The sequence below is a fragment of the Macaca nemestrina genome, chromosome 9 (assembly GCF_043159975.1).
Source record: "Macaca nemestrina isolate mMacNem1 chromosome 9, mMacNem.hap1, whole genome shotgun sequence".
NCBI classification, from domain to species: domain Eukaryota; kingdom Metazoa; phylum Chordata; class Mammalia; order Primates; family Cercopithecidae; genus Macaca; species Macaca nemestrina.
Window position 1 is genome coordinate 1,461,700 of NC_092133.1, and position 20,865 is coordinate 1,482,564.

General features: G+C 60.1%; 1 protein-coding gene across 8 annotated transcripts in view; it reads left to right on the forward strand.

The window, feature by feature from the left end:
- LOC105470988 (serine/threonine-protein kinase 32C) overlaps window positions 1–20,865 on the forward strand; it is a 128,286-nt gene that overhangs the window by 80,978 nt on the left and 26,443 nt on the right. For 7 of the 8 annotated variants that reach the window (XM_071068907.1, XM_024789465.2, XM_011723354.2 and 4 more), the window contains one exon: window positions 7,864–7,919. In XM_071068907.1, coding sequence (XP_070925008.1) covers window positions 7,864–7,919 — 56 coding nt within the window. Of the gene's footprint in view, window positions 1–7,719; window positions 7,739–7,863; window positions 7,920–20,865 lie in introns of those variants that run through there. The other variant, XM_071068910.1, reaches the window with a different exon arrangement.

A 20,865-nucleotide genomic window follows, 5' to 3' on the forward strand; every position in this document is an offset into this window, starting at 1 on the left:
GGGCGCACCCATTGCCAGGAGGAGCTGTCGGGCCGGTTCCGACTCTTCCACCCAGCCCGGTGTTTCCTAAGGCAGGAGCCCCGTGTGGGCCAGACATCCCCAGAGGCCACACAAGCTCTGCAGGGCCAGCGTCTCGGAGTCCTGTGGGACGATTCTCCTCATCACAAGCCCTTCCCGGGTCATAGGAGACGAGATGGCATTTAATCAACTTTTGCGTGCATTTCAACCACGTGTGACATTTGATCTTTGTGACAGCTCTCCTAGTAATGTCCACTTCTGGTGTGCAGTCCTCCCATGGGTGAAGGGGCTGGTTCTGCCTGAGGACACTCTGAGGTGGGGGCCTCTCCTGGACGAGCGGGTGGGGTGAGCTGTGAAGGAAAGTGTCCCAGGCCTGGGACATGCCTGCAGCTGTGGGCAGCTCACCTACCACGTGGCAGCTCTGAAACTGTCCAGCACCCACTTCCTGGGCCTCCAAAGACATCAGGAGGGGACCTGGGGTGTCGGGAGCAGAGCTGATTCTCCAGCTCTTGGGGCAGCTTTCGTCAGGGGTGCACACATTGTGCCAGGGTGACATAGCGCTGGCTCCCGGTGCCCTGCAGCAGCCTCTGTTTACTCTCCTGGGCCCTCACTGGGAGCATTTTCTTACCAGTTTTGATACAAGCCCTGGCTTATGAAAAGACTGGGTTTTAACCTGAAACCCTGCTGGGGCTTCGGGCTTTCCCCAGATGGTTTGTTATTTGAAGTGCTCCTTCCACACCCACGTGGGCCAGCTGCTCGGCCGAGTGCTAGACGCAGAGGCGGGTCCCTGCAGGGCAGGATGAAGGTTCTAGCCAGGCCCACAGGAGGGCAGATCATTGTTTTATTCTTGGGGAAAATGTTGAAATGTCACCTAACGCTGTTACCTTGGACTCGGTGGTGGCTGTGCCAGAGGCGACGTCTTGGCGGTCTCCTACTTTGAGCCGGTGTTTGGCCTTAGATGTGCTGTAGAGGGGCGGCTCCCTCGGCTCTCCCCAGCTCCCTCTGCTCCCTCCAGCTCCCTCTCGCCCCCTCTCGCCCAGTTCCCAGGCCTGGCAGGACCTTCCCGGCAGACATGTGGATGGGCCACCTGTGCCGGCAACCGGGAAACCAGAAACAACCAGAAACAATTGCCGTTGGAGAGCTGCTTTCTGGAAAAGCTCCTTACCTTTCCTCTGGTTGTTTTGTTGCTCCTGGTAAGCCTGGGGATGGCGGCGAGACTCTTGAGAACAGTCAAATGCTGCGCTAGGGAGGACGAACATCCATGCTGTCTGGGTGCCGGCCTTAGTGCTGATGAGTCTCGAGACAACCTATCCCTGATTGTGGGACCTGGTTTAGGGACCGAGACCCCAGCCAGCAGCCCTTGGGGAGGACCTGGAGACGCTGCCGGACACCGTGAGAGGTGTGGGAGGCTGGTGTTGGTTTCTCAACCCACCCGTGTGGACGCAGAATCCAGAGGAACTGGGAGGAAGCGTCCCCGTGCTCGATTCTTGCAGGACTGCTCTCAGTTGACAACGCCAAAAAATAAAAACCTTCCGTGAAGAATGGATATTTTTAAAACCCTCGATTCTGATGCATTTGCTGTTCTGGGAAGATTGTGTCTGTGGCCCTTTGGTCAAGTCGCACAATGAGGGTGGGTGCTGGTGGGCCTGGAGCTCCGAGCTGCTCTGCCCCACGCCGTCGTGCGCAGGCAAGTACAGAGGTGCTTCCTTCAGGCAGTCCTGGTTCCTGGGAAGGAACCCGCTGGCTGCGAGATGGGACTGTGGGGAGCCGCGTTGCTTCCTCCTCTTGCCTGCATCCTAATTTGAGAGGTGGGCAGCACGGGTAGAGAATGCGCTGACAGTATCACACGGTGTAAATCACGCTGAGGAACGTGACAGACCAGTCTTGGCCCCCATAATCACGACCCGTGCCCACACTTCTTTGCCCGGAAGTACAGGGAGCTCCGGGAACTCCCATGAGAGGACTTTGATGGACTCTGTAGACGCTGGTTCCTGGTGACCGTGGTGGTTGCAGGCCACTCTTGGGACACCAGGCTGATTTGCCCAAACGTCCCCTTCAGAAATGTCTCCCAATGGCCTTGCAGGACGGTGGTCCCCTCCCCCTTTCCTGCTTTAGCTCCCTCCCTGGCACCTGGCGCCACCCTGTTGGCTCGTTGAGTGTCTGTTTCCCCCACTCTGAAGAGTTCACTCTGGGAGGGCATCTTCCTCATTCCCAGGTCTGGAATGGGCTTGGCCAGTGGTTCACGCGGTGACCTCTGACCTTGGCTGGTTAGCAGGCCCCCATGTCCCCAGCGGGTCCTAGACCAGAGCCTTCTGGTCAGACAGTGCCAAGGTCCAGCCCTGAGTGGCCCAGCAGGATGAGATGGGGATGTGAGTGGGGGGCATGAGTCGGAGGCCCCAGAATGTGCAGGGCGTTGACCTGCATGTGGTGGGTAGGGAAGGGTTTGCATTCAGGGCTCAACCCCCAGAAGCCAGGGTCGATCTGAGGTGGGCACCTACCACCCTCTTGGGGTGCTCACCCAAGTCCTCAGGGGCTGAGTGTGGGGAGCGGTGGGGTAAAGAGATGGTGCTGGGGTTCCTTTGCCCCCCTTTCCCAGGGCCACAGGGCTCCTCGGTGGTTCACAACAGGCTCTGTGTATAAGGAAGGGGCCATGCCCACTCCCCTCTGAGGCCCAGATCAAGTGACCACCCCAACCCTCTGCACACTCACTCCTTCTGGGGGCCTGCCTGGCTCCCTTGGTGACCAGGGCTGCCCACGGCACCCCCACACAGCCCTGTTCCTCTGCTCCCTCTCCTCCCATCGCAGGGGCCTGGCCTCCGCCCCCTCCATGGGCCCCCGTGAGAGGGGACTTGGGACTAGGGACTAGGGGAAACTGGGTGGGGTCTGGGGGCAGATGCATGGCATGGGGGCTCAGGAGCGGGGGTCAGCCCTGCTGTTGGGTGACCATGTGGTGGCTCCCGGGCCCCCCAGGCTTGGTCCTGTGGCAGGTAGGAGGCAGGTGTGTGGGACCTGGGGCTCAGGGCTCCTTGGGGGTGACCCCAGAGATGGTGGGGTCCTGCTGGGATGTCCCTGGCTCACCTACTGCTCCGTAGGCCCCACCCAGGCCTCTGCTATGCAGACCCTCACTGTACCCTCCCACTGGCAGATGAGGAAACCGAGGACCCAAGGAGGTGGGCTTGGGGGTGGCCTGCATGGAGCCCACCATGAGGCAGGGATTGGTTTTGGGGGCTCCGAGTGCAGCACTGGCCGCTTGCCCAGCTTGGAACCAGACATTGACCTTTGCCTAGAACTGTCTCCGACTTCTATGCTGCTGATGGAAGGCCGGGTGGACACCTGGAAGGTTCAGGAACGCTTGCCCGGGGCTCCTCACTGCAGTGACCTGTCCCAGGCGCCTCACACACACCTGACCTCGGGGTACTGCCGCTTCTGCCGGTGCCACCCCGGGCTTTGCGGCCTCAGTCCCTTCCCTCCCCGATACAGAGCCAGTGTGCAGGGAGCTCCGGGAACTCTCATGAGAGGACTTTGATAGACTCTGTAGACGCTGGTTCCTGGTGACCGTGGTGGTTGCAGGGCCACTCTTGGGACACCAGGCTGATTACATACTGTTCTCTTCAGAGCACACAGGGAGCTGTTTTGACAGATTCCTGCCAGTGGACTTCCTTCTCCTTACCTCCTCTGCTGAGTGCTGGAATGAGAGCTGACCTCTTCTTTGGGAGCCGGGAATGGGGCTGAGCCTAGGCTTGCGTGGGGCAGAGCTGGTGGTCATAGGAGGTTCCTGGCCCAGCCCGGGGCAGTGCAGAGACCCTCATGGGTTGCTAATGGCAGGTGCAGCGGGCAGGGACCTGAAACAGCCACTGGGTCTCCAGTTCCACTGGTTTGGAGCCTTCGGGGCTGAGGGTTGGGAGGGCATGAGGGCCGCTGTGCACAGTGGAAGGCCAGGTGTGTCTGACCCGGGGGCAACAGGAGCTGGGCATCAGGGTGGAGCCACGGTCATCCGGAGGATAGCTACGATGCCGGTCAGCCTCCTGCCAGTGCCTGTGACTCACCTGGCAGGATCTGGGACGGTGGGTCCCTGAGTAGGGATCCCTGTGGACATGGCTGGCAGAGACCACTTGGCTGGGGGCTTCTCATGGGTGCTGGTGCGGTGAGCCCTGCCCACAGGGTTCCACTCTGCTGCTCACATGGTGTCCTGGAGCCACATCGGGGATTCCTGTCCCACCTGCACCTTCCCTGAGCAGCATCTGCACGGCTGTCTCGGGTGCCACTGTCTGGGACTTGGTGTCCCTGTGGCCGCCCTCCTGGTCAGTCTCAGGAAGCGGGGACAGATGTGTTCAAATCACAGGCACTGCAAAGTGGGGGCCGCATGTCCCTAACCCCATGGCCCCACCCTCAGCCCCACCCCTGACACTCCCTCAACGCCATGGCCCTGCCCTGGCAAGTCCCCCCACCTCACAGCCCCGCCCCTGACACGCCCTGACCCCCCACAGCCCCGCCCTGGCAAGTCTCCCCACCTCACAGCCCCGCCCCTGACACGCCCTGACCCCCCACAGCCCTGCCCCCAGCACACCCCTGACTTTACAGCCCCACCCCCTGCACGCCCTGACCCCACAGCCCCGCCCCGGCACACACTCACCTGCTGCTGCCTCCTGGCCGGGAGCCCCTGCCGGAGCTGCCTCCTCCTCACACCCTCGGGAGGTACTGGCTTCGCAGGTGTGCAGGCACAGGTGACACAGTTGCCGTGACTCCCTTATGCTTCTGGCTTGTTATTTAATACATTTTGCTTCCCATCCCTTTCCTCTCCAGGAGGGACTAACCTCAGGAACTTGTGCTTATTCTCTAAGGTGGAGGTGATGGTGGCTGGGCTCTCTTGCTGGTTCACAGCTTGGGGGGCCGGAGGCTTAGGGCTCCACGCTGTGCAGGCTGCTTGGGGTCCTGGGGGAGGCCACCAGAGCACGCGCCCATGCACAGGAAGATGCTGGCTTCGTTTCCCAGGGCAGTATAGAACTGGATTCCAGGTACCCATGTGCCAAGTGCCAGGGTCAGGGGCCTGGCACAGCAGGTGCCATTTGGCCGTCCTAGGTATGCGCGTGGGCGTGGACCACCAACCTCGTCCTCAGCTCTGTTGGGAATGGCCAACGCTGTGCCAACCATGGGCTTCTGTGCCCGCTGGGGCTCTTCTGCCTCTACCGGGTGCTCCAAGAAGGAGTACAGGGGTCTCTAGGCAGCGGCAGCCTGGGCCTGGGTGGAGCCTAGGTGGACAGAGGGTCCTTGGACCCAGAGCTGCCCAGCAGAGTTCATCTCCCCAAGCTGTAGGCAGCCAGCTCAGCCCTGGGCCTTGCCCTGACACCCCGTCCCGTCCCCACTGCAGAGGGCAGGCCCCGCAGACTCTGAGGTCCATCCCGTTGGGGTTGGCTGCTGGATGGCATCGGTGTCTCTGTCTCCCCTGCCACGGCCCAGCTGCCCTCTTGTTCCCTTCCCTCCTCCAGTTCAGCCCCGTCCATCACACGTGCCAGTTCGCAGCCCACTTCCCTTTAACATCTGGTGATATCGGGTGACGCTACATGGCGGCAGCTGCTCCCTGCCTGTGGGGCTGTGGCCCGGGCTGCCTCGGAGTGGCTTTGCTGGTGCCAGAGCAGCCTCTGCCTTGATGACATAATCTCTGTTTGGGTGTGCGTAGGTTTTCCTGAGGGAGGAGGCTGGGATGCAGGGTGGGGTGGCTGCCGCCTGGAACTGGGGATCTTGGGGGTTGTGCCAGCTTGTGGGTGTCGGCCACAGGTCTCGTCTGTGCAGCACGGTCTGTCCTCTGCCGCCTCTCTGCCCAGTGCCCAGCTCTGATGCCTGGCAGCCTCTTCTCTCACCCCTTGAAGCCCCACCCCCTCCGTCAACCTGGTTCTGACCCCCTGTGCCAGTCAGTGCCCTTCTAGGCACTTGCAGAGGGGAGGTGAGGAGCGCCCTTCTAAGGCGCTCTCCCCACCTCTGCAGAGTCAAGCCCCACTGCCGTCTTGTGCAGAGGAGACCAAGGCCACAGGTCACAGCCCCTTTCTCACCCCTAGGTGCTCTGCTGACCGCCCTCCCACTTCACCCACTGACCAGCTTGTGGATCTGTCCATACACTGCGGTCCTTTTCCTGCCTGTGCCCAGGCTGGCCCCTCACCTGGGCACCCTCTCCCTGCCCCCCGCTGATGCCCACTTGTCTGGAGGGCCCAGCACAGGCGTCCTCTCCCCAGGATACGACCCTGCACCTTCATGCCGGCTCTGCCCTGTGCTCCAAGCCCTGAAGCCTCCATGGGTCTTTGTCATGGTGCCTGTAGCTCAGGCTGAAAGACCTCTGGGTGTGTGACTCTGTCCCCAGGGTCCGTGAGGATGGACACTTTGTCTGCTGTGTCTGTGCTGAACCCTGGTGCTATCCTGGAGCACCCTGGGAAGGGAGTGGGCATTTTCCAGTTCAGAGGAAAATGTGAAGAAACCTTTCTTCTAGAAACCGTTCTGTCTCCTCCTCCACACACCGAGTGCCTAAAGCACTTGCCCCACCAACGGCACAGGGTACCCCCAGGGAGCAGTGGAGATGAGATGAGGCTCCAGGCCGTGCCTCCTAGGAGTGGTCAGTACCCACCCCAGTGTCTCCCTGGGTCTGCCTCTGGCCTTGGCTGTGTCTTCCCTGCCTTTAAAATAACCATGTTTGTGTGTTGTGGGGGTGGGTTCCAGATGTCAAATTCCCCACAGAATAAGTGAACATGAGGCTGGGGTAAAAGTGGGTAAAACAGTGAAATGTTGTGAACCAGTGGGTGTCCTAAACCTGGCTCCAGGACACAGGGCCTTGCAGTGAGAGCCATGTGCAGGCCCTTCATGGGTGCAGCACACTGGGGGTACAGACCTGGGGACACAGGCTTGGGGGCACAGAATTGGGGACGTAGGCCTGGGGACACAGGTGGAGGCAGCTGCTGGCCTGGGAGTCATCTGGAGGGGCTCATCCTGGAGGCCAGTGGGTGACATTGTGGGACCCCCCCGTCTTATGTGTATGGAGAATGTCCTGGGTTTGAAAGGCAAGTGGAGGCGGTCTGGAAAGCCCATCAGAATCCCTTTCCTTGGTGTGGATAGAGGCTCCCTGGGCAGGGTACATGGGCAGGTCTCATGAGTGACAATTGGGGGGCTGTCCTTCTCCCGGAAGGGCTTGCAGGTGTGGGAAACGGTGCCTTCTGCAGCTTTGCATAGGCCTGCGGAATGGCCCTCGTGCTGGGCGCATGCACTCCCAGGCCACTCAGGTCACAGTGGACACAGCTGCAGCCCTCAGCCTCCTCTCGTTCATCTTGGGGCCGTTTGCAAACTCCCCCAGGCTTGCCCAGTGAGTGTCAGCAGGGCCGACGCCCCTGTCCTCTGGAGACGTGGAGCAGGGTGGAGGGGAACCAGGAACAGCTGCCCACGCGTGCATGGCTTCCCCAAAAACCCCGGGCCTGCCTGTTTGGGGGTGTTCACGGGACGGAGCAGCTTTCAGTGGGGGTGGCCGGTGCCCGGGACGGCAGCCCAGTGGAGTCGGACTCAGGCGTGTGTGGCTCGTTCTTGCCGTGTCCCTGCTGTGGTGGGCGCCTGCCTAATCCTGTAACAGTCCTGGGAATAGGACGTGCGTGACCCCAGGCCCATGTCTTCACTGACTGGGGCTCAGCCCCTCCTGCCTCGCATAGGAGCGAGAGTTCAGCCCGCCCCACGGCGACCCTCTTCTAGGGTGAGGGGCCCTGGCAGCATCGGGGTGGGGGGTGTTGAGGTGGAGGAGCTGCTCTGGGGTGGGGGTTTGTGCCACGTGGGGCCTTCCTGCCACCTCACCAGGTGTCCCTCTGTTTTATTCTGCAGTGAACTTTGACCACTTCCAGATCCTTCGGGCCATCGGGAAGGGCAGCTTTGGCAAGGTAAGGCAGGGCCTGGCGTGGGGATTGGGCTGAGGGCTGAGGGGGCAGAACTGTGGAGTCGGACGTGCTGTTCCCTGAGTCCACCTACCCCCATCCTCCTCAGGAGAAGCAGCCTCACCCGGGCAGAGGCTCCAGGTCCTTTAGGGAGGGCGTGGGCGCACCTCCCATGGAGGCAGCGGGCTGTGCCGCCGTCAGACTGGGCCCCATAGTGTCACCAACACCGCAGCGTCCACGAGCCACGGGGACAAAATCGCAGCTTTGGCTGAACCGGAGCCCAGAGGCCGGGCTGTGCCTACGGCTGCTCCTCAGGGCCTGCAGGGGACAGGATGGAGGGTGGGTGCTGAGCGTGCATCCTCAGCTGGGCCCTGTCCTCTTCCCCATCCCTGTCTCCAGCCGCGTCCAGAATGCCCGGCTGCTGTCCTCCACGTGGGCCTGCTGGCTGGCCTGGACGGAGCCCGTTCCTTTACGCTCCTTTTGTTTTCTCTTGGCCAGACCTAACTTCCTGATTGCCGCCTTGTAATATCTAGAGATCAGGGGCAATTATAACTCAAAGAGGCTTAACGAGCACTCGGGAAAGGTTGAAATTAGCCCTCCGGCTTCTGCGCGCGGCTCTGTTGTGGATGAATCACTTCTGAATGGACAGTTCTTTTCAGCTGTCCCAGGAGGCTTAGCAGATGGGCTCTGCCTCCCTCCCGCTCCTGGCTGTACAGCTGCCTGGACACTGTCTATTTAAGCCCCATAAGCCCTTTTTAAAGCGATTGCCGGGCTACTGGAGTATAATGCGTAGGGTATTTGAATGTGATTAATTACCTCCATTTCATTGTATCGCAAGCCATGGCTCTGCTAGGTTACTTGCGGCCTGGGGTGATGAAAAGTCAGAGCGAATGAGGCCCTTTGCGCAGTGTGTTGAGAAAGCTCCCGTGCACCGAGGAGAGAGTGCTTTTGAGTCCCTGCGTGTGGGGAGGCGCCCGTGGACCTGCACCGTTTTGTTGCCGGTGAGGCCGGTTGAGCGTCGAGGTGAGGTGCTGAAGCTGGCGGAGTCCGTCAGAGACACTCAGGGCTGTTGGGACTGCGTCAGACCCTCCTGTCCTCCCAGCTGAGCCTCAGTTCTATTCCCCAGGCCTACAGCCGGTGCACAAGGGGCAGGCAGGATGGAGTTTGGGGGGGACTGCTCCCCTCTGGCAGTGGAGGACGGCAGCTGCGACGGGGTTCAGGAGAGGTGGCTTAGGGGGACCCTGGGAGTCACCAGGCATCCAGAGATCAGGTTCAAGGAGGGAGGCTGGGAAGCCTGGGCCCGGCCAGCACATCTGGAGAGGGCCAGGCCAAGGGCGTCTGAGGAGCAAAGACCTGCCCTGGGGAGCGAGGCTGGTGGGTGCAGGTGCTGTTTCCTGGGGGCCCTGGCGTCTCCCCATTGCCCCCGTTGCCCCCACCTCTGCTGGCCCTATACCCCTGCCTGGGGATGGTCCCCTCCTTCTCATGAGCACAGGTGGGCAGGCTTAGCCCTGCCACTGTCTGCAGACCCCCCCAGGGTTCTGCTCCTCCGACCAGTTCTTAAGAGGCTCGGGAAAGCCAGCTGGCCCAGAAATGGGCAACTGTGGAGTGTGGGGAACAGGAGGGAGTCACTGGGTGCTGTGGTCAGATGCAGGGTAATCGTGCACCTGGAGGGTTCCTTCTGGCTCCCAGTTAGGCCTCCTCATCAGGCCTGCAGGGGCCCTGTGCAGCACTTGCGGATGGATGCCTGGCACCGAGGGGAGGGTGAGGTGATGCCTTTCACTGACCTGGAGCGGTCCTTCCAGTTCTTTCACTGGCCGAGGCAATGACCCCATAGCCGAAAGGATGAGGGCTGAGAAGGGTGGCTCTGAGTGTGGTTGGGCTGTAGCTGCATCTGCTCACACGTGGCCTCAGTTCAGAGGGGCTGCAGCAGCAGAGGCCCCAGCCACCCCTGTTTCCCTGCAGGAGGTGGTGGGCCCAGGCTTAGCTGCACCTAGGCCCTGCCAGTGTTGGAGCCACCTGTGAAAATGGCTCCGGGTCAAGGGGTGGGATACCCTGGCAGGGCACCGGAGCCCACCCGTTCAGGATGGCACAGCGTTTGGAGTCCGACCGGGTAGAGTCCGGTCCTGCCAAATGGCCGTGGTGCAGCTGCTCTACCTGCTGGGGCCACAGCTCCACTACTGGGGCTGCTGCTCCTGGAAACAGATTATCTAGACCTAGCCCTTGGCTTTTGTTTTTGTTTTCAATTTTTAAAAAATTACAGTGAATTACACATAACAAAATTTACCATTTTCACTGTTTTGAAGGCAGCTCTGGGGTCTGAAGTATATGGTGCCCCCCAGTTCTGTCCAGCTGAAAGTGGTGGCCTTAGTTAATTCCAGGACTAACCACTTAGCGGGAGGAATCTAGACTTGGAGAAAATCTCTTTTTTCCTGCCATGGACATTCCTCCAGCCTGCCCTCCGCCCCTGCCTGCCCCCTCACCCGGCATAGACATTAATCCAGCCCACGCTCCACCCCCGCCCCGCCCCCACCCGGCATAGACATTCATCCAGCCCACGCTCCACCCCCGTCTTGCTCCCACCCAGCATAGACATTCATCCAGCCCACGCCCCGCCCCTGCTCCCCCACCCTGGCATAGACATTCATCCAGCCCACGCTCCGCCCCCTCCCCGCCCCCCCGCATAGACATTAATCCAGCCCACGCCCCGCCCCCGCTCCTCTACTCGGCATAGACATTCATCCAGCGCACGCTCCACCCCCACCCCGCCCCCACCCGGCATAGACATCCAGCCCACGCTGCACCCCCGCCCCGCCCCCACCCGGCATAGACATTCATCCAGCCCACGCCCCGCCCCCGCTCCCCCACCCTGGTATAGACATTCATCCAGCCCACGCCCCGCCCCCGCTCCCCCACGCAGCATAGACATTCATCCAGCGCACGCTCCACCCCCACCCCGCCCCCACCCGGCATAGACATCCAGCGCACGCTCCACCCCCACCCCGCCCCCACCCGGCATAGACATTCATCCAGCCCACGCCCCGCCCCCGCTCCCCCACCCTGGTATAGACATTCATCCAGCCCACGCCCCGCCCCCGCTCCCCCACGCAGCATAGACATTCATCCAGCGCACGCTCCACCCCCACCCCGCCCCCACCCGGCATAGACATCCAGCGCACGCTCCACCCCCACCCCGCCCCCACCCGGCATAGACATTCATCCAGCCCACGCCCCGCCCCAGCTCCCCCACCCTGGCATAGACATTCATCCAGCCCACGCTCCGCCCCCTCCCCGCCCCCCCGCATAGACATTAATCCAGCCCACGCCCCGCCCCCGCTCCCCCACGCGGCATAGACATTCATTCAGCCCACGCTCCACCCCCGCCCCGCCCCCACCCGGCATAGACATTCATCCAGCCCACGCCCCGCCCCCCACCCAGCATAGACATTCATCCAGCCCACGCTCCGCCCCCGTCTCGCTCCCACCCAGCATAGACATTCATCCAGCCCACGCTCCGCCCCCGTCTCGCTCCCACCCAGCATAGACATTCATCCAGCCCACGCTCCGCCCCCGTCTCGCTCCCACCCAGCATAGACATTCATCCAGCCCACGCTCCGCCCCCACCCCGCCCCCCGCATAGACATTCTTCCAGCCCACGCTCCGCCCCCGCCCCGCCCCCGCATAGACATTACTCCAGCCCACGCTCCGCCTCCGCCCCGCCCCCGGGCCGCTCTGTGTGATTAAATTCTCCCTGGCACCTTCTCAGCTTCCAGCCCGCAGTGTCTGAGAAGGCCTCGGTGTCTGAGAAGCCCCGTGCCTCCCCAGCGCTGCCTAATTGTGCTTGTTCAGAATCCAGGACAGCGAATTCCAGCCTCAGGCTACGGTTATCTCAGGCTGCGGGCTGTGATCACAGGAACCACGGGTGGGGGCAGCCCCTTCCCACGTCCTTCCGGAGCTGGTGGGTGGTTGGCTTGGATGCTGCTGCCCCAGGGAGGAGGGGAGGTCGCTGCCCCAGGATTTCTCTGGGACCAGGCTTGGCTGGGGGGCGCAGACCAGTGCAGGTTGGGCCGGGCATGAACCCCAAGTCCATGCCGAGCCCCGGCCCCTCTGGCCTGTCAGGCGGGCCCCATCTCTGGACACAAGTCTGTTAAAAGCCGTTGACTTTCCGGGCTGTGGTTCCCCTGGGTCGGGGTACAGCGTTTTCCTGTTCTTTGGGCCAAGGTTTCCTGAACCAAACGCGCCGTGGAGGAGCTGCCCCTCCCGCTGCCTTCTGAGGCTGAGCCGGGTCTGTGAAACGTGCTGGCAGTGGGCACGGGGGCAGGAGGAAAAGCATACGAATTTATTGTTAGTGTTACATGTGCGGGGCATCGTGGGGGAAAAAAGAAAATACCCAAAACAGTGGTGGGCCCCGAGGGCTGGCGGGCAGGCTGGGAGAAGGTGGAGTGGGGGCTACGTGGGGGGCACACAGCTTTAAGGGATGACTACAGGGCCCCCAGAGACGCAATGGGGACTGTGATGGTTTGTGACTGAGCCTGAGGCCGGGGTGGATCTTGGACTCTCTCCAGGAGGAGGGTCCCTCTTCCTGGGCCGGTGGAACTGCAGAGGGGGGCTGAGCTGGCAGTTCCTCTTGGAGGGTCTGTCTTTAGACAGATGAGGGGAGTTCGGAGAGAACCCCCCCCACCTCAGGTGCTGTTTTCCAGTGGCTTCTGCTCCAAATAGTCAACAAGGCAGTCTGGTGGTGCCACCAGAGCCCCTTCACCGCCCATGCCCTTCTGTCCTCCTGCTGCACTCCCCCCACCTCGGGTCCTGCTCCACTGGCCCCGTGCCCCAGTTGCCCTCAGCCGCCCCACTCCCAGTAGCTCCCAGCTCACGGCCCCTCTCAGAGGACGACAGACCCTGGCCCCCATACATGCTGGAAGGCCGTCTGCACCCAGCGCTGCCTCATTCACGATCAGGGCAAGAAACATTCTGTTCCGGGGAGAATGGAGTCCATTTGGAATTCAGCTTTTTTTTTTTTTTTTTTTTGCTTTTTTTTTTTTTGCGTCAGGGTCTCCCTCCGTCACCCAGGCTACAGTGCAGTGGCGTGATCTCGGCTCACTGCGACCTCCGCCTCCCAGGTTCAAGTGATTCTCGTGCCTCAGCCTCCTGAGTAGCTGGGACTACAGGCGTGTGCCCCCACAGTTAACTTTTTTTTGTATTTTTAGTAGAGACGGTTTCGCTGTGTTCGCCAGGCTGGTCTCAAAGTCGTGACCTCAAGAGATCTGCCCGTCTCAGCCTCCCACAGTGCTGGGATTACAGGTGTGAGCCTCCACGCCTGGCTGGAATTCAGCACTTTTAAATCGGCAGGCTCGAGGTCTGGAACTGCTTGTGGACAGCCTGTTGCGGGTGTGGCCGTGCTCAGGCCTCTCTCTGGGCGTCCCGCACTGTCCCCTGCAGGGTGTGCTGACTAGCGAGGTGCAGTATTCCAGAGCCTCTTCTACGCTCTGCCAAAAATGCCGGCTCTTCCCTTGTGTTTGTTTTTCCACATGGATTTTTGAATATGTCTTGTCAAAATCGAAAGTAACCCTGCTGGGATGTGGGTAGGATTTACGTTTTCAGATTAATTGAGAGCAAAGTTGAGATCTTACCTCTCTAGGGGTCTAGGGCCTTTTACCCAAATAGGCTACTGCTTTTTTATATTGATTCTTCGTATTTTGCTATGTTTATGCTACGTTGTTCCTGCAGTTATTATTTGTTACGTTGTTACGTGTAACTTTTTACTACTGTGACTAAGAGACTTTGTTTTGTAACTTTTTGCAGTGTTAAATTGTCAGCTTTGTTCCTGAGCTGCGTGGCTCTGCGTCCTGCCTTCTCGCACCTGTCAAAGGGGCAGTGGGCGTCCTCTGGAGCCACGGCCGTGCTTCTGGCTGGAGGAGTTGAGTGGGCTGGGCCTGTGGCTCTTGTACCTAGCCTGGGCAGCAGGTGTGGGTGGAGGGTCGGCTTTGGCTTTGCCAAGCTGTGGCTGGTGCTCCTGGGAATAACAGCCAGACCCCCACTTAACTAGGAGTGTTTTGGGTGTGAGGTGCTAAGTGCTGGGAGATCACATGTTCCTGTTGACATCTGTAGGGGCAGAGGCTGGGTTTCCACTCGGCCAGAATGCTGCAGGGAGCACCAGGACGCCAGCTTGGTGGTGTCTGATAGGCACAGCTATCAGGAGGCAGGCGTGTCTCTAGGGGTGTAGTGCTCCTTTGGGGGTTTGAGAGCCCCCTGCCCAGATGGATTTCTCGGTGGCACAGCTGGCTGTTGGGCAGTGGTTATAGTTGGGTGCAGCCCCACCCCTTGACCCTGAGTGGGCCTCTGCTGTCTCCTCTCTAACCCCCCTAGCTGGCTGGGCTCCTCGCCCTGCCCTGCGCACCCCTTACCGCAGGCCAACCCCTTTCCGAGAGAGAGAGGGAGGCACAGGCACATGGCGTCCGCATTTCCCAGGCTGTGCGGAAAGAACTAAGAAAACAGGGGTCAAAAGGCCTTCACCACAGCCCCCACCCACCCTGAGGAACCGCCTGTCCTTGCAGTGACCCCACGTCTCAGGTGAACCCAAGAGAGAGGCAAGAAGAGGGAGAGCACGTCTGTGGGTAAAGAAGGGCTGCCTGGCCGGGCTCCCCAGCTCCATGTCCCTGTGCAGGGCCTGTGGGTGTGGCCCCTGGATTCCACCTTGCCTGGGCCCCCTGTGCTATCTCAGCGAGAAGACAGTGCCTGTCGTCACTATGGCAACCTCCAAGCGGCTGCTGCAGGACCACCCTGCCCGGTGTGGCCGTAACGCAGCGGCTGAGCCTGTGGCCTCTGAGTCCAGGCTGGGAGGAGCTGGTTCTGAGGGTTCCTTACATCCATTGGGGGGATTCGCTGCAGGTGGAGAGCAGCACTGGCCGAGAAGAGCTCGGAGGCGTCTGGGTTTTGGGATGAAACTCAGTTGCCAGCTTGGAGTCATGGGGGTCCCAGACCACCACCTGGGGGGCTCGAGTCAGCGCTGCCTGTAGCCCAGGCTCTGCCCTGCGGGGGCTTCCCTGGGGGGCCTCATGTTCTCCAGGCCACCAGGATAGCAGCTCCACCGGAAGGCAGCCTGGGTGACCTCAGCCTGGCAGGCAGCTCTGTTCCTCACGTTCGCAGCCAGCGGACACTGCTGCCGATTGGAAGCTGGGTGTCCTGGGGGCTGCTTATTTGTGATGTGTGTTCCCATGGTGAGCGATGTCCACCCTGTTCCTGAGATGTCCAGGCCTGGATTCTGGACTTGGGATCTGAGGACCCTGGGTCTATGTGCCGTGGGTGACCCTCACGCGACAGCCCCCTAGTGTCCGGGAAGCCTGGCTGAAAGGGAGCCAGCAGTGGCCTCTGAAAGTTGATGACGTCCAGCAGTGTCTGCAGAAGCCCCGTGATGCTGGCCTGCTGCCAGGCTCCCGGGGCAGGGGCTGCTGCAGTCACTGCGGGCGGCTGAGCCTGGGTTTCTCCCCAGACGCCTCTCACTTCGCAGCAGCACAGGCTCTGGCTTCCTCGCCAGCCCGCCGCCCGGCCACCCCGCTCAGAGCAGCAGGAGCCCTTTGTGGCGGCCACAAGTGCGTGGCACAGAATGACCCCCATCTGGCAGGGAGTGTGTGGTGCCCCTGGGGACCTTGCAGCAGTGGTGTTTCTGGACTTCGTTAGTTGGGACTAAGACGGTTGGATACAGGCTTTGGGTTTTTGCTGACTTTGCTGTGGTTTTGTGATTGTGTGTGTGAGATGGGCTCCCCCCGCTTGGGGAGGACCGTGTGCTGTTGCTGGGTCCAGAGAATGTTTACTGGGCTGAACTGACCTGTCCTCCTGTGGGGACCAAAGGAATCTGCTGGCTGGACCCAGGGCCCCAGGACAGGCTGTGGGGAGGTTCAGCGCACACAGTGCTCTTGTCCTGAGCCCTCACACAATCTGTAAAATGCCCATCAGCTTCCTGAGGGTTCTGGCCTGTGGCTCTCAGGAGTGTGGAGTGCAGTACTGGGCACCGCAGACCTTCTCTGGCTTTGGGGTTTAAATGGTTAAGTGCAGCGTGATCTCCCTGCCTTGGACCTCTGATGGGGAGTGCTTGGCCCCACCTTGGCCCCACATGTCCAGCCTGGCCCAGGGCGAGGGTTTCAGGAGCACTGGGGGCCCAGACAAGGCTGGACAGTCACTCCGGCACTGCAGCCTGGTCTCTGCCCAAGTGTCCACCCAGCTTGCCCCCTCCTCCGCGTGTATGGACGCGTGTGTGCATGCATGTGTGCATGGCTGTGTGTGTACATGAGCATGTGTATGTGTGCGTGCATGTCTGTGTGTTGTGTGTGCATGTGCAGATGTGGTATGTATGTGTGTGTGCATGCATGTCTGTGTGTGCATGCCTCTGTATATGTGGATGTGGTATGTGTGTGTGTGTGCATGCATGTCTGTGTGTTTGTGTGTGCATGCCTCTGTGTGTGTGTGCATGAATGTATGGGGTATGTATGTGTGGGTACATGCATTGCACATGTATGAACTGTGTTTCCAACGCTTTAATGTCAGGGCTTTGCTGACCCTGGAGAGACTGCCCCTGTGGGGCCAGCCACTTCCTAGAGATCACAAACACTTGCCTTTGGTTGCCTTTCAAATGAAACCCCCAACCCACCCCCAGCTGTCTCCTCTGTGTGCTCCCAGGCTCGGGTCCACATCCCCTGCACGAATCACGGCCTGACCCCAGACGCCCAGGGCAGGCCTGTATCCCCACAGGCCAGCCTCCAGCATGCTCACCCAGCTTTCCCCACCTTTCCCGAGGAAGCCTCCGCCAAGGCTCTGCCCGCGTTTCCCCATCACGTCGTCTGTCTCTGAGACCGTGGTCTTCCCCTGCGTGGCCCCACAGTGTGGCAGGTCCTTCTCCTGTTGGGAACTGTAACAAATGGTCTCATCAATGGCAGGCGTCTCCTGATCTCACTCACCTGCGTAATAATAAAACCTACATTTTAAAGCAAGGGGCGTCTCCTGAATCGTGTGGATCTCTTGGGCCTGCTGTCCAGCTTCCCATGGGGGCCTCTGAGAGCAGCTGCCGAATCACAGTCCTTAGTAGAAGCTGCCTCGGTCCCAAGGAGGCTGCCCCGTGCCCTGACCAGATAGTGGGAGGAAGCCCCCTGCCAGGGCTGCTGGCAGTTCTCCAGGCCTCATCCACTTGCCTGCCACACTGAGGGACCCAGCTTAGCAGCTGCCTTTCCTCTGGGAAGGTCAGGGCTGGAGAGTCTCGGGGGTTCCAGGCTGTGCTAGGTCTGACCACCATGGCTTTGAAGGAGACAGAGATGCTAAGGATTAAACAGACCACCCTCCCCGCCAGGCCAGAGTTGGGACGGGGGATGGCAGCGCTGATCAGAGAACCCAGAGGAACTCTGTGTACACAGCAGCTGCAGGCTCCTAAAAGGTCGGGGGAGGGATCGTGCTCTCCCTGCCGTGGGGAAGCTGATTCTGCCAGGGCTGGTTCCGCTCCAGGCTCCAGGGGCAGAGGGGTGAAGCTGCACCAGGACCAGCCCTGCTGGCACACTTAGGTTCATCTGTGCCTTGCCTTCTGCTTTGGATTCGCCTCCACCACCACTGCAGGACCAAAGAAATCCTGTGTGGGGGCCTCGGTGCAGAGTCCGCATGGAAGAAACGGTTACCACATGCTCCTAAATGGGCCAAAACACGGTGGGAACTTGCCGGGCCCATCTCTCTGGGTCGCCCAGGCTGCACCTTTATGCCTTAAAATAGCTGTTTCCCTCATGACTGATTCAGGAGAAGAAGGACTTTCGTATCCATTTTCTCATTTTCTTCCCTCAACAGGTGCGTGCATGGTCCTTGCCTTTGCTTTGGAGCTGCAAGGAGGCTGAGGCCAGAGAGGTGGCCCTGCTGGCCTCAGATCAGGTCACCTGGCTTGGGAGGAACAAGCACTAGTGGAGGGCCGAGGGGCCCAGCCTGTGAGCCCAGGGACCACAGTCCAGGGAGTGGGAGCCCAGCAGGGCAGGAGCCCAGGGAGCACAGCCCAGGAGCACAGCCCAAGGAGTGGGAGCCTGGGGAGCACAGTCCAGGGAGCACATCCCAAGGAGTGGGCATTTAAAACGAAACTGCCCACCCAGCTGTCAGCTCTGGCCTCAGCAGCCAGGAGGCCGTGGTCAAAGAAAAAGGGATCCATCCACCTGTGTGGGTCCCTGAGGGCCGGCCTCACCTTTGGGGGTAGAACTGGGGCAGGAGGGTTTCCGTGATACAACCACAGCGTGGAAGCTGAAGATCTTTTCATACTTACAGACCTTGGCGGGTACATTGCAGGCCTGGTGCCCACAAGCACTTGGAGTTTGGGGGCACAAACAGACAGGGAGTGCAGGGACCCTGGGGCCAACACGTTTGTCGGATCCAGAGGAGCTCTGCTTGGTGAGTGAATCCCAGGCACCAGGTCCAGGGTCACACCGTGATTGACATGTAAACTGGCAGGCAATTGTCTGAATGGCCCAGGAAAGGAAACCTCTGTTAGGTGGGAGACTCGCCTCTACGTTTCTATCTCTGGCCACCGGCTGGAGCCGCTGGGGTGAGTGGGGGATAGTACTGGAAACCGTGTTGAGGGTGACTGAGCCGTGCTGGTGTGGAAAGTTAAACTTGTATTTGAGACTGACCTGAGGCAGCATGACGTCATAGGCACCCCTCCCGGGCCGCCTCCCTGGCTGTCCTGCAGCAAGCCCACGAGTGAGAAGCTTCCTCGCCATCCCGCTGGGCCCACGCGTGGCAGACACAGCTGCCCGGTGTGTGTGGGGCCTGTGCACGGTGGGGTTGCCACCTGCCACCCAGCCTCTGCTTCCTTATCTGGACTGGGAGCCCCTGGCCACCCCATCGGGTCACCCCCTTCTGGGAAGCTCATGACAGGTTGTGGCATCCAGGACCACAGGGACATCGTTGACCATTTCCGGGGCAGTCGGGCCTCCCCATGGGCCCAGAGTCCCAGCACTGACCACGTCCCTCTGCTGACCAGGCCATCTGCAGGCCCTGCCACCTGGGGAAGGGGCTGGGGTCCTTTCTGTGCTCGTGACTGAGGCCCATGCATGGGTTTTGGGGCCACAGAAGCATTGCCTCCACTCTTCTCTTTTTCTAGTTTTTAGAAGGTACAACTCACATGGTATAGAGAAGAGCACAATGACCCCCCGCAAGCACCCGGGTCCGGCCTCACCAGGAACCGACGCGGCGCAATCCTGTTTCAGCCACAACCTTCGCCCACCTCCCACCGTGCCCTGGGTATCCGACATGAATTTCAGAGTGTGTGTCATTTTATCCATCGATAGTTTAGTGTGTATCTTTAAAAACGAGGACTCTCTTCGTAGCCACCACCACGGTATTTTCCACACCGGAAACAATGGTCTTTACAATCCCGTCACACTGCGCCAGGCTCGTGTTCTTCCAGTGCCTGTGACTGTCTTCTGATGGCTTCTCTGAGTCAGGATCTGGATGAGTCTGTGCAGGGAGGTGGGCCCATGACCGCCAGTCACCCTGTGGGCCCTGTCCTTGCTGTTTACTTGCTGAGGGCCCAGGTGGCTCCATGGTTCCGTATCCTGAGCATCCCGTCTGCTTCTGCTGCCCACGTCACCTGGAGGCCTGGGCACTATCCCTTCCTCCTGCCTTCTCCTTCCTTCCAGAAATAACTCTTGTAAGAAAGATTTTGGTTCGTATTTCCATTGGTTGGTTTCTTTTTTTTTTTTTTATTTGAGATGGAGTCTTGCTCTGTTGCCAGGCTGGAGTGCAGTGGTGCAATCTCGGCTCTCTGGGTTCAAGATATTCCCCTGCCTCAGCCTCCTGAGTAGCTGGGACTACAGGTGCGCATCAGCATGCCTGGCTAATTTTTTGTATTTTAGTAGAGATGGGGTTTCACCATGTTGGCCGGGATGGTCTCAAACTCCTAACCTCGTGATCCACCCGCCTCCACGTCTCAAAGTATTGGGATTACAGGTGTGAACCACCACACCCAGCCTGATTTCTTTTAATATATCAGTTTAACCTGCTTCTGGCATCAAGGGTGGCACACCACTCACACCACTCACATCACTCATGCGGTTCATACCAGTCACGTGACTCACACCACTCATACAGTTCATACCACTCACAGTTCACACTGTTCACACCACTCACACTACTCACATGGGTCACACAACTCATATCACTCACATGGTTCATACCAGTCACGTGACTCACACCACTCATACAGTTCATACCACTCACAGTTCACACTGTTCACACCAGTCACACCAGTCACAGTTTCACCTTGCTTACTCCCCCAGCCGTGTGTCTGGTGTCCCCTGTGCAATGTGCATCCCTGCCCTAGGTCCCAGCACATGGCCGCATCATTCACCCTGGTGGGTGTGCCACACGAGCTGCCCACCCGCCCCGGCAGGCACACTGCACACTGCACAAGTCTCCAACGGCTGCTGTAACAAATTAGCCCATGTGCAATGGCTTTGAACAACATAGACTTCCTGTCTTTACCTGACCTCCAGCCTCCCAGGCCTCCCCAGCAGCTCAGGAGAGCCACAGGCTTGAGGCAGCCAGAGGTGCGAGAAGAGGTGGTCCCTGACTGACAGGAACGGATGGCAGCCACACCTGCCCCAGCCACCTACCAACCAGGTAGGGGAGAGGCATGACATGAAGGGGCCAGAAGCTCAGAAGGGGCCATACAGAGCATGGGGTGCAGAGTGTGGAGGGTGAAACCCTTTGGACTCACAGCTCTGCAGAAACAGGTGAGAGGGAGCTCTGGCTGTGAGTGAAGGAGCACCCAGTGTCCCCCCAAGAATTCATAGAGACCTCATCCAGCAGCAGGGATGGCAGAAAAAGCAAAGTGGGCAATCCTGCTAGGGGAACCCCCCGTTTCAGAGGGGACTGCAGCAAGGCATGGGAATGTGGCAGATGAGGAAGGGACATGGAGGTGCCGCCCAGGACTTGGGGATGT